At 35.9% G+C, this 13,465-nt stretch overlaps 2 protein-coding genes across 2 annotated transcripts in view; both read left to right on the plus strand.

The window, feature by feature from the left end:
• The window catches only part of LOC128026510 (actin-related protein 2-B), a 17,773-nt gene extending 14,735 nt beyond the window's left edge, over positions 1-3,038 (plus strand). Inside the window, exon 9 of the mRNA XM_052613750.1 lies at positions 523-3,038. Within this exon, the coding sequence (XP_052469710.1) occupies positions 523-693 (171 nt within the window). The 3' untranslated portion in view covers positions 694-3,038. The remainder of the gene's footprint in view (positions 1-522) is intronic.
• Positions 3,039-5,109: 2,071 nt separating this feature from the next.
• LOC128026511 (sprouty-related, EVH1 domain-containing protein 2-like) overlaps positions 5,110-13,465 on the plus strand; it is a 32,436-nt gene continuing 24,080 nt past the window's right edge. Inside the window, exon 1 of the mRNA XM_052613751.1 lies at positions 5,110-5,538. Within this exon, the coding sequence (XP_052469711.1) occupies positions 5,513-5,538 (26 nt within the window). The 5' untranslated portion in view covers positions 5,110-5,512. The remainder of the gene's footprint in view (positions 5,539-13,465) is intronic.

Here is a 13,465-nt window from a genome sequence, read left to right on the forward strand (position 1 = left end):
AAGGCTTTGTAGGGTTTAGCTGGGAATGGGATAGAAGAGTATACTCATATGTGTCGTAATGCCTCCGGTGCACCAGCAGATGGGGCTGCATCATACCCCTAAACGGCCTCGCTTACACAGGACGCCCCATACTGCCATACAGCCGAGCCCCATCTCATTTAAAACCTGGCCACTGGCCTGGAAAAGCATTTTGGGGAGCCTCAGAGTGGGCTGCATGTCTGCCCTCTATATATAGATGATCAATTACAGATGGTATGCCTGATAGGGTCTCTGTCTGTCCCCAAACTGTGTTTAAGACTTTACACGAAGGCCTCCGTGAGACCCTTTCAGCCACCTGTTTGTGGCCCGTTCAGGGTCTGAGAGGCTCCGCATGCGCTGCGCACCTCATTATCCTCGATTCAAGTCGGGACAGTGAGCTTTTTATGTCTATTAAAGAGATCCATTCACAGTGTTTTTTTCTGGTATGTGGGTCAGTGTCCGTTCTGTTCCCCTCCCCTGAAATTCTGTTTGATACCCCCATAGAAATTCAAGATCCGCATCGAGGACCCTCCCCGCCGCAAGCACATGGTGTTCCTGGGTGGGGCGGTGCTGGCTGACATCATGAAAGACAAAGACAACTTCTGGCTGACGCGGGAGGAGTATCAGGAAAAGGGCGTGCGCGTTCTGGAGAAGCTCGGCGTCACCGTCAGATAAACCCCCGAGACCCCTGCGTCTGTCAGTGCATCTATTTCACACACCCTTCTCTTCTGTTGTGCCGCTGAATGGTGTCATCGGGGGTGGATTATGAAGGGGACGGGAGGTTTAGTGTTGTTTTGGTCCTCTGTCACTGCACTGACACATGTTTAGCGGAGATCGGCTCATTCCTGCTTTGCGATCCATTTTCTTTTCCCTTTCTTAGTGACAATGTTGGTTATAAATATAATTCATATATAATACTATTCAAAAGTGTGGGGTTGCTAAGATTTGTGAAATATTTTTGGAAGAAATAGTTTCGTCTCCCCAAGTTATTTGACGAAGAATACAATAAAAACAGTAATATTGTGAAGTATTACGCCATTATATATTTTTAAATATATATATATTTTAAATGTAATTCATTCCTGTGATGCAAAACTATATTTGCAGCATCATTCCTCCAGTCTGTAGTGTCACATGATCCTTCAGAAATCATTTTAATATGCTGATTAGCTGCTCAAAAAACATTTCTTATTATCAATGTAAAAAAAAACGGTTTTTAATATTTTAATGCTGTTTAATATTTTTGTGCAGACCATTATAATTTTTTTTTGAAGAAATTTTGTATTGATGTAAAGTCTTTACTGTTACTTTTGATCAGTTTAATGCATCCTGCAGTATATATTCATTAATTAATATTAATTCCAAACAGTCTTGCAAACTTTTGAACAGTTGTGTGTACTTTAAATGAGATTAATAATGAAAATCATATTTAGTTAATTTTTTCGTAGTATCAGGATTAAGTGAACATGGATGTTTTCAATTATTTCACCACTTTTAACCATTAAATTAGAACTTATTGTTTTTACCTTGTACCCGAGTGCTGCACTTTTGACAAGGGGAGCTTATTTATTAAGAAGTGTGTGTGTGTGTGTGTGTGTATTTAAACTAAACATTTTATTTCATTTTCCATCCTGCTAGTCTTTCGTAATATCCCTCGAAACTAACGAAAGGCCAGTTCCTCACAGACATCATCTCCAGGAAGTGACATCATTTTGGTGGGAAAACAGCAGCACATGCAATATTAGAAAAAAAAGATGAATGGATTCTGTGATGTTTTGTAATTTGCGGCTTGTAACATCCTGAAACACGTCCACTGTTTGAACTACAGAAAATTACAGAAACCATATGATCTGATTAAAATCACACACACACACAGTCAACTATTAAACAGTCCGTGCCTAAGCACTGGTTAACTTTAGCTCTTTCTTTTCTACCTGCATCTTTTTTTATGTCCTGTCGTTTGTCTAAATAATTCATTTCAAAGTGTCTGAATTCTGAAATTGCTTTTTATTGTTACTGCATGACAGAAATGACCCAATCAGTGATGAGCTTCCAATGGTTATGACAGGCACCATCATCACTTCTGTATTACTGCTAAGACTATTGTGAGCTGTAATGATCACGACAGGTTGTCAGTCCGGTGACAGAGACACAAACCTGTTATCATCGCCATTTTTTGTTTTCTTCCTAGAGGAAATAGCGGTTCTCCTCCAGTGTTACGACTGAAACTGAGCAACCAGAACTTATCAAGGTTATTTTGAGTGAGGTCAATGAGCTTTAGCTGTAGCTGAGGGAAGCCTTTCTTCTGTTTCTGTCCGTCCCGTCACTGTGTCATGTGCTGGTCCAGAATAACAAGTGCTTCTCGCGTTACTCTTAAGTGTTTGGCCTGAGAGTCTGTGGGATTTTTACTAATGTATTTATCAAGCAGGCCGGTCTTCTGTAGGTCTGCCTTTGAAAACGGTTTGAGCACACCACAACATACTGTTTCAACTCAAGTTTTGTGTTGCTTATATATCAAGAAATATATATTAAGAAGATGGGATTTGTTTTGATTCCATTAATCCCTATTGTTGTTATTATTGTTGTTGTTTTTTTACTTCATTATACATTTTCTCTTGCAGTGCTGTGTCTGGCTTAGATTAAAATAATAAAAAATCTTCTGCAATATCTGTCGGACAGTAGCTTTTATTGAAATAATTTGATAATAAGGGATGCTGTTTTATGTACCTGGTTTCGGAAGTATATCAGGTGTAGATTATATCGTTTTGGATCGATTATTTATGGACATTCATAAAGTACATAAAAAACATTGATAATTGAGTGTTCTGCATCTTAATTGTCTCGTGCATATATTAAAGGCACCATATATTTGTCTGTTATTATTTTAAAAATGTATTCTTATCCAGTGCCAAGCTCAAATTACGTAAGTGGATCTTCTCTCTCTCTCTCTCTCTCTCTCTCTCTCTCTCGGTCATAGCATAACTGCTGAATGCTGATTTAAATAAAGATTGTGATGTATACATCGCTTGTGATTTGTTCCTTTTTTATCACTCTCTAATCCAAAAAGAGGACAGTTTAACCTTCTGTGAATGTTTTACCACTTTTCCGGTGATCAAACATTTGCTGTAGCCACCAATGAGTGCTCGGGACAGTCAGTGCTGAAACGTCACATGATCGTGAGGCAGTTCTTATCTTGAAGTATGACTGAAATCACTGTAATTGTTGATCGGAAGGTAGTTAACAATTGTCAAGTGTCCGAAGCAGTGTGTATGGCCTGAAAAGCACCTTCCTGATTACTTTATGGCATCTGAGATACTTTGATAAGATTTCCAAATGATGCTTATTGGTCAACACTGGCAGTCCTTTCTGTAAGTCGTTGTGTAAGTGTGTAGTATAAAGTGATTGGATGAAGAATGCTTTAAGGGAGCCCTGATTTAAAGTGATCAGTGAGGAATTTGGTGAACGTAGCCCTCGGGTCTCAAAATGCCTCTCTAGCCCCTTGATCAAAGCATGTCTAATCCACAGCTTTCCCTCCGAGTCAGAAGTTACACAGATAAGGAGTCTGCGCTGTCCACCTTTGACCCTGTTTACACTTTCCAGAGGAGTCGATGCACTGAAGTAGCACTTGAAAAACCTTTGTTGTTGTGTAACGTTAGGAATCGTTGCTCACATATAAGGTGGACAACACAGAAAAGATAAATCCCCCCCCACCGCTGTGCTGAACAAAAAGACAAATTCAGAAATATTTGGAATCAAAGTCATGGATAATGACCAGTTTATGTACGTTTTTGCTGTAACTAGCATGGCCTGTTATTTGAAGACAGTTCAGTTATATTATTATCCATTCACTAATTTTCTATTTTTACTGAAGATCAAGACCAAGCACATCCGTATCAAATTACAGAATCACTGGGATCCCAATTTAAAAAAAGAATAATTAAAAACCACTACAAATAAAAATCCTGAAAGAAGACATAACTTTTTTAAGGCCTAGAAAAAATTTCTAAGCCTTAATAACAAAGTCATAAATACAGTACAAAAGGGGTTTATGTTTGCCAAATATATTATTTTTATATGAAATTCACAAAAATCACGAGTAAAAAAGTGCTGCATGACAATGAAAAAGTCAGATAGCATAATATTTTTTATCTTTGAGAAAACGTTTTTTACTAAACACATTTGTATAGCAAATAGTTTTGAGTTTGTTTTATTAAATTTTTACTTTGTGCTTTGTTTCTTTATATATATATATATATATATATATATATAGTTTTGCCTCGTTTTTTTTTGTTTTTTTTTTTTGCTTTGTTTTGTTTGCTGCTTTGCTTTTTATGTTTTGTTTTGCCTTGTTTTTTTTTGCTTTTTTGTTTGCTCGTTTTGGTTTTAGCTTGTGTGTGTATTGCTTAGCTTTTTTGTTTTGTTTGTGTGTGTGTGTGTGTGTGTTTCTTTTTGCTTTGTTTCGTTTTGTGTGTGTTGTTTGTTTTGTATTTTTATTTGTGTGTGTTGTTTTGTTTTTTTTGTATGTTTTGTTTTGCCTTGTTTATTTGCTTTGTTTCGTTTTGTGTGTTGCTTGTTTTATTTATTTTGTATTTTTATTTGTGTGTTTGTGTGACAATGAAAAAGTCAGATAGCATAATATTTTTTTTATCTTTGAGAAAACTTTTTTTACTAAACACATTTGTATTGCAAATAGTTTTAATTGAGTTTTGTTTTATTTAATTTTTACTTTGTGCTTTGTTTCTTTATATATATATTATTTATTATATATTATTATTTTGTATTTGTATGTGTGTGTGTGTGTGTGTTGCTTTGGTTTTTTTATGTGTTTTTTATTTATTTGTTTTATTTTTGCAATTGAAAAGGGGTCAGCTTCGCATTCCATCTCCTTGAAAAACTAAAGCATGACGGTTTCTTGTTAGTAAATGTGAGATTTATCCAATATGCGTAAGTTGTAATGCCACTTCTTTAAGCAGCAGTCCAGCCAGACTTCCGTCCCTCAGTATGAGGATCTGTAAAACGATTCCCACTGGTTTGAGAGGCGCTCGGCTGCAGTGTGACCTCATCGCTTCCGCCCTTCTTCCTCCTCCCCCGCGAGCTGCTGCTGCTGCTGCTCGATAATCCAACATGGAGTAATCAGAGATGGGGCTCGTCGGGGCCACCCTCAGCAGCAGCGACGCATATCTCATCTAAGAGATCCTCGGAAATACACGGAAGCGCTCAAACTGTGGGAAACTATTCGGGAGGATCTGGTTTAGCCTTTTTGTATTCCAAGAGCTCCCAGGTTTTCAATAGCAACTGGTTAGAACCAGTGAAAAAAAAAGAAGAAGAAAAAAAAAGAAAAGAAACGAAAGACCCATCAAGACGGAGACGAGGAGAGGAGAGCGCGCAGCACGGACACACGCTATAGAGGGATTATTTGGAAAAGAGTGGCATAAAAATGACGAGCGAACAAAGTGCACCCGCTGTGGGATTTTTTTGTAGGTGAAACGAGAAAATGATTGAAGAAACACACCCAAACGAGTAAGTACCTGGAAATAAATGTCTGTTTTTGGAGGGTCGTTTTTTGTTCTGCACGTTTGTTCACATCTTTCACGGCGCGAGGCACAAGATCGCATCTGAAGACGGAGCTGGGAAAGTTTGGGAATCTGTTTTGCGTGGAAATGTTGAGTGGTATTGTCAGGGGACGGGGGGATCATGGGGCCCTCGTCCGGAGGAGGAGGAGGGAGATGGAGTGGGGTGGATCGGAAACATTTTGTAAAGGGATCTGATGTTTGAAAGGCCCTTCCTTCAGCATTCCTCTGTGTTTGCGCGTCACATGTTGTTTTGCGCAGCAGAGACATTGTGTTTGTTTGTTTCTTGAACAGTTGAGCTTGCGTCAATATATTGACTAGTCATAATAACCGAAATGGTTTTATTTTGTTGGAAGTGTGTTGCAGTGGTTGTATTTACCCGCCTTTTGTTTGTTTTTGTGTTGTTTTTTTCTCCTCGTCGGGCGCTTTGAATCGTCCTCATTTGCATACAGTGCTCCATTCATAAAAACAGCATTTGGCCGCGTGACAAAGCGTTATAATTGTTACTCGGGCTGTTTAGTCTCCTCAATTGGGCCTGAAAGCGCTTGGTTAACCCACGAATGTTAACTTACGTCGAATAATAAGTGTTAAATGCAGTTTTAACCACAGTTAGCCGACATATTTTCGCCGTATGTTTTTGTTTTTCGCCGACGCGACGGTGGGCTCTCGTTTAGGCCCACGCGTTATCCGTCATGTCTCCAGCTTAATTTCCTAATATCGCGGCCCTCCGTGACAGAGTAGCTGTCACACGTTAACAACAGTGTCCTGGCGGATGAATCGGAGTCAGTCTGCCAGGGCTTGTCCGACGGAAGGGCGAAGGGCAGAGCAGTTGTTGTTTGCGCTCATTCATAAAAGCTGTAACCTCCAGCCGCTCCATTCATGACTGAAGCGAGCGTCTGATACAAGAGTGCAACTACTCAACGAGTTACAGCTGCTCACCAAGAGTATTTATAACAGTTCCTCCAAAGTAGCATATATATATATATATATATATATATACTCAGTGTTTGCTACTACAATAAAATAGCGAGAAATAAACGTTTATAACGAGTTTATTCACGTTTTTTTTTAATGTAAGGGTTCTTGCATGAGTAGTTATGATGTGTTTACCTTTATTAAATTTATACCAAAGTTACTCTGCTAATAAAAAAAACTGTGTTTTTTAAAGTAGGGCCCACTTATAGTAATATTATATTATATCACATGTTATATAAAGCCTACTACTACACATTTAAACCAATCATTTGATACAATACACTTATTTAGTACATGCTTGTAGACTATATATATATATATATATATATATATATATATATATATATATATATATATATATATATATATATAAAACACCTGCATGTAATTACATTTATTTACACTGTCAACCCATAACCCACAGTTAAACCTAACCATACCAATAAACCTGTCCCTAATCATAACCATATCCCACTTACATATCAGCAAGAGTTTTTTTTAATTTTTTTATAGAATATGAACACAGTAAGTAGAACATTGTAACAAACAACAACAGCAACAATATTAATAATAATATGTATTTTACTTAAGAAGTTAAAGACATTTAATCTAAAATGTGACCCTACAATACAACTGTTATGGCCACTGTCATCAAAACATAAAATGAAACGAGTCAAATATTCCTAAAGCCTGTCACACTTTCGTATTTCAGTTTGATTTTACAGTAGTAAAAGTAATTAGTTACATGTTTATATCGCGTTATTTAGGGCCTTGTTCCCTAACAGGATGAATGTGATCATAGCACTCAAACTCAGGAAGTCCGGTCATGTCAATGGTATTGATCATCTCAGTAATAATGTTTCCAAACTAACATTTGACTCTGCCAGTAAATAGTGTAGAAGAAAGCAGTGCAAAATGACTTTCAGAAAAGGTCATTCCCAGTCCCCTTCCCTGTGCAGGAAAAATCGATTTCAGATCCTGGTTTTCACTCTGACTCATAACAGCCCTGGCACAGACCGTGTGTCTGCTTTAAATAAAACTATTACTCTGTGTATTGCTTTCTGTCTGTGGATGATTATCCTTATAGTTTCTCTTCAGTTCCTATAGTTTGCTCTCTTTCTTACATTCTGTTTCTGTTACACAGTCTAATTACAATACTGTTAGAAAATAGCTTTAGAAAATAAAAGCTTCTAACTTCTTTTCCCAGCTTGTCTTATATTTTTTACAGCAATAATTAACCTTAATGCCTTTAAAACGATGAGTCCTCAATCTAACAAGGGCAAGCTCAGCCCTTTTACAGCTTTATGTCTTTCTTTCTATTAATTTGACTTAATATTGGTAATGTTAGCGATTTAATTCCCTTTAAGAGGATGTTGGACTGTATTGATTTCCCAGGCTTTTGTCTGAAAATGAAAAAAAAAGAGCTTTACTTAGTCTAAATCTGCTTATGTTCTGGGCGGGTTGTGTTTTTTGAAGTGTTATAAACCGAGGATTGACTGTTAAGCTACTGTGACCAGAAGTGCATTTCCATTGATTTAACTTTAAAGGGATGTCTTTGTATTGGAAGTGAGCTTTTGATTCTTGTTCTGTGAGTAAATAATGTTACACAGATTAATCTGATTTCAGTCACATTGCACATGCACTTCACATAACAGCATAAGTTAAGACTTAAGACTGACTGAGTTTTGCATCTGCCATTTCATTTCAGAGTTCAAGTGCTTTTCTTATTCCCTGTTATCAGACGACCAGCGCTTCTCATGAATATGTTTCACATCCTGTGGAAAACACACAAGGGCCAATTGCTCCTGCCCGATCTTCCAGGCTGTTATTTTTTTATATTTGATTGTCTCCTTAAAAGTTTTCTTGGTCGAGCCAGGTAGTAAAATGCGATGGTTTATTTGTGAAGGCCACTCTTCCATAGCTCCCAGTCCTCAGGAGAATGAAAGCGTTGTCAACTTCTCACCCCTCTGTGGTCCTGCTGAGAAGGGAACACAGATAGCTCTTCTGTCGCGGCCCAGACAGGAAGCCATTATCTGCGCTTTATTGAACCTGTTGTTCTTTTTCATTCAATCAGCCCTCCCCTCCTCCCGAAAGGCATTGCAGAGCCAAATGAGGTCTTGTGAATTTCACCGCTCTCATATGGAAATGTGCATGTGTCCACTGGAAGCACAAGTCCTTTTATTTCAGTGTGCTCCTACGGTCCAGTGACCGGCCATTCAGAAATGAGGAGAGTTTTTGCCAAATGTCAGAGTCCAGTGTTAGTCCAACCGCCAGACTGAAAGTGTGTTATCTCTAAATCAGGATTCAAGCTGAATTCAACATTAGATGCAACGGGACACCTGGACATGAACAATAGCTTTGGTATTACTTGCCATCATTATTTGGCTTTCTTTGTGTCCTTTCTGGCCTTGAGGCTTGGTTTTCCCCTTCTTAGGTTGTGGATGTAGTTGATATGACACTTAGAGCAGTTCTGTGGCTGAATAGCGCTATATTGTGTTTGTAACCATATGTTTAGGTGTGTTGTTAGGTGTCTATTTATTTATTCAGAAAAACATTGCAAATGTAATTCAGGAATTTCTCACAGAAAACCACCATGCAACTTCGACAGCAATCTTTTAATTAGCTGATTTAAAAAAAAAAATATTAGTAAGGTTGTCAGATGGTATAACCATTAGATTCAGAAATTAATAATAATAAAAAAACTTGAACATTTTAATTTAAAACTTTTTTTTTTTAAAACAGTGATTACGAATGTAAACTGCTAAATGAGTAAGATGTTTTTTATTTATTTTTTTCTGGGTTATATTTTGATTTCTTGATGATTTTACCACTTACTTCAGTCTTCATTGTCACATGATCTTTCAGAAATAATTTAAATATTTTTTTAGAACTACGTTGAAGACAGTTGTGCTGCTTAGTATGCTTAGATGCGTTTTTTTTCTGCATAGAAAGTAAAATAAACAGCATTTATTGGAAATCAAATTATAACATTATAAAAGTCTTTACTGTCACTTTTAATTAATTTAATGCATCCTTGCTGAAGAAAAGAATTAATTTCATTTAAAAAAAAATGAAATAAAAATACAGGCCCTAAACATTTGAACAGTATAGTGTGAATATATATGTCAGATGGTCGGATTTGCTACTGTTTCACAGCTGTTTTTTTTTTTTTTTTTTTAGCATTTCACACTATGAGCTTTTTGTTTTTTAGACACCATGTCAGATTGGTACTAGTTCTGCTTTTGACACATGCCTCAAAAACAGTTTAGGACAATGGATCAGTCATGAATCTGTGGGTGAGATAAGCATCTTGAGCTTATTAGATATTTACATGAGAAATAATAATAATAAAGCATGTAATTTCAGTAACACAAGCACAGAATTTGCACAAAACTCCCTAATTTAATAGGCTTTTCAAGATTAAAATTCCTTCATTGTAATGCCTGAGGTGTACAAAATAGACATGCTTTAAAAAGAGAGTCTTGTTTCCTCTTCCCTCTCTTTTGTAGTTGGCTGTAAGTAGAGCCAGGCAGGGTTACGCACACCTTATCTTAGGAAGTAACAGTCTGCCCTTATCAGGTTTGGTGCAACTGTTTAAGCCACCTTCCTAAAGAGGCGGAAACCACGCTGCCCCACATTTATAGATTTGCTTTTCATATCTTGCTTGGTTTTTTTTGTTTGTTTTTATATGTGTGCCTTAGGGTGCCTTTGTTTTACTAATACAAATGGTTTATAAACTGCCCAGAGTGTTCAGAATATGCACGAAAGCATACAGTGTGTAAACAAAATGACACTGAGCTCTTTGCATGAGGAAAAGACTTAAATTTAAGTCATTAATCGCACAAAATCACTTGGTTTTCAAGTCTCATTCACGTTATTCATGCCAATTCTGTTAGGAGTCAATAATGTCAAACCAGGCAAATCTTCAGATTTTCTCTTTAGCTTCATATGCTGAGAGATGTGCGAACTTCTGTGTCTAAATGAGACCGAAAACATGCATTGAGCAAGTAAATAAGGTCTATTTTGATTCATAGTGTCTTAAACCATTTATTGAACTGATTACTTTTGTTTTATAAATGCAATGAGCCACTTCAGGAAGGACTTACATATACACCTCTCACACCTGGTAAAATCACTTATAAACGCATGGCCTGGAGTGGCTTATTGCTTGAATAACCAAACCTAAATTTCTTTTTATTTGATCACATTTTCCTATAAGTTTGAGCTGGAAGATATTCATAAGCAGAGAACAGCGCAGCACGCTGTTGCTGATAGAGAGGCTGCACGATTGTGTCCCATCCCCCAGAATCCACGTGTTTTCCCTAAAGAAAGAGCGAAAAAGACTCTACTGACTGCACTAAGTGTTGCAACACTCATGTGATAAATGTCATGTGTTCACATGTCTCCTGAATGTCCACTGCACCACTGGACTGAATAGCGAGGACAGACTGTATTCCTGTCCACATTCCACTTTCGTACAACTATGATGCAATTTGGTGCCCGGAAGTTTTTTTTTCCCTTTCTACATCGAGAAAGTTGCAAAGAAAAACAAAATGTGGGTTCCAAATTGAACTATAATGCAGTGTGCAGTTCTTAACAGTTGTCCGGGATGCATCAGGACGCAATGACAAAGTCTATTATTCTTTATACTTTCTGAATATTCACATACTCTCAGCCATGGCATTTGACTATGCCATAAAGTCTGGTCCACATTGCAGCTTATTTTGGTCAAGAACCAACAATTTAGATAAGAAACAATCTGATTGACATGTAGAGCAATGAACTAGTTTACTTTAATGTGTCACTTAGGGTTTTTACATATAGATTATACTAGGAATGCACTTTTAGGCTTTTTTTGGGGCCGATATCGATTTTAACAAACACTTATTAGCCGATACCGATATTTGTTACTTCTTGGAATCAAATTGTATCTGTACAATAAAATGGTATTGTATTGTTTATATCAGCAAAGTTCGAAAACGCTTGCGTTAAATTATACTAGCAGTCTTATTGCTGTATCATCAAATGATTTCTAATAAACATGGATTGATTTAACATTCAGCAGGCCTACATAAATACAACAGAACAAAGACACATGAATACACAGTGCTTTCTAGGTAGATTTCAGGTTCAGATATAAAGTTAAAAAAATTAAAATAACACTTCACTGTATACATTAAATGCATATTAATCCTTCTTTATTGTAACATTTTATTATGATTAATCTTATTTTTGTATACATTAATATTTTTGTAAGTTTAAATGTATGAGATCTCCTTTACTAAGGCGGGACTCTTATTTTAACATGTTATGGGTAATGAAATCATGCAGTTCTTCGGATTTAAAGTTTGTCAGCTTATCAGTACCCTCCGAAAAGGGCATGAGATCTGTATATATTTGTTCAATTCGCTGTATGTTGATGATAAATCAACTGAGAGAGAGAGTTTAATGTGCACTTCTCGTGCTGTGTTTTCATTAGCTCTTATGGTGATTTTTTTTGGAGTGAAAATGACACAATAAACTTAATAAAACATCGGTAAAGTTTTGGTTACAAAAGTTACAAAAGTTATTTAGTCAAGAATAGTGTGCGATCTTTTGTCTTTTGTTATTTGGTTAGCATTAAAGTGCAGACTGCAGCACTAGGACAACAGAAATTATACATAAATTATACAGCTCAGTGCCTTCACACAGTTAATTAATAAACCATCGGTTTGGTATATCAGCCTTTTCCCTAATATATCCAATATGCCAATGGTTATATATTGAGGAAAAATTGGCCGATAAATATCGGCGGCCGATACATTGGTGAATCTCTAGATTATACATATATATTAATTATTATTGAAACAATACATCAGCATCAATAAATTAAAGTAGTGATGCAACAGTCATGGCAAATGGTTTTGCAAATAACAATGTGGCACAGACAGCAGAAATGACTAAAATGGTGTTACAATAACACTTTAGAAACGATTCAGAATTAAGAATGCTTTCAAAAATAACTATCCATAAAGATAAAATATAGATACAATCAAATTCATATACTGGTGTAATTGTGCTGAAAAAATAATTCTGTTTACCATAATCATTAAAAAAAACAACAACAACACTTCAAGCAAATTCATCCAAAGGAATTAAAGTGCTGTAAATACAATAAATGTATTAACAAGATCATATATCTGAACATTACCAGGTCTATTTTAAATAAAATATATAATTGGATTGTTTCTTCCACACCAGCATATGACGCTAACTGAATATATATATATATATATATAATGTATAATATGATACAAATATGACGATTTGAACTGTTCCAGCATCTAAAGTATGTTAAATGTTGATAAAATAAAAACAGAGGATAATATACTGTACCTGGTAAAACTGGTTGGAGTTCAGATTTCTTTCAGTGGAAAGAAGATGATTGATTCATTTCATATGTGAAATTCCATATGCACTATCATCATTTCATTAAAAATATGATAAAATTGGTGTATTGTTAGAGCAGCGATTTATTTATTTTAATTAATACTGAAGTAAAAGTGCTGAAGTATTTTGAACTTTTTGAACTTTCTTTTCAAAGAAAGAATTTTGTCTTGTAAATGTTTCCAAAGAACATAGAAATTACATTTTAAATTCAAATATCAAATAAAAAATTCAAATACCAAATAAAAATTCAAATAGAAACAGCTTTTTTTAAATAGTAAAAATATTTCACAGTTATTGTACTTTGTATTTCAATAAATGCAGCCTTTGGAAGACCTCTTTCAAAAACATAAAAAAAAACGTACCAACCCTAAACTTTTGAATGGTAGTATAGGAACTAAAATAACATTATGCCTGAGGCAATCGTTTAGACAAAAATAAACATTCTGTCATCATTTACTCACACTCCTATTGTT

Source organism: Carassius gibelio, chromosome A13, assembly GCF_023724105.1.
Source record: "Carassius gibelio isolate Cgi1373 ecotype wild population from Czech Republic chromosome A13, carGib1.2-hapl.c, whole genome shotgun sequence".
Lineage (NCBI taxonomy): Eukaryota > Metazoa > Chordata > Actinopteri > Cypriniformes > Cyprinidae > Carassius > Carassius gibelio.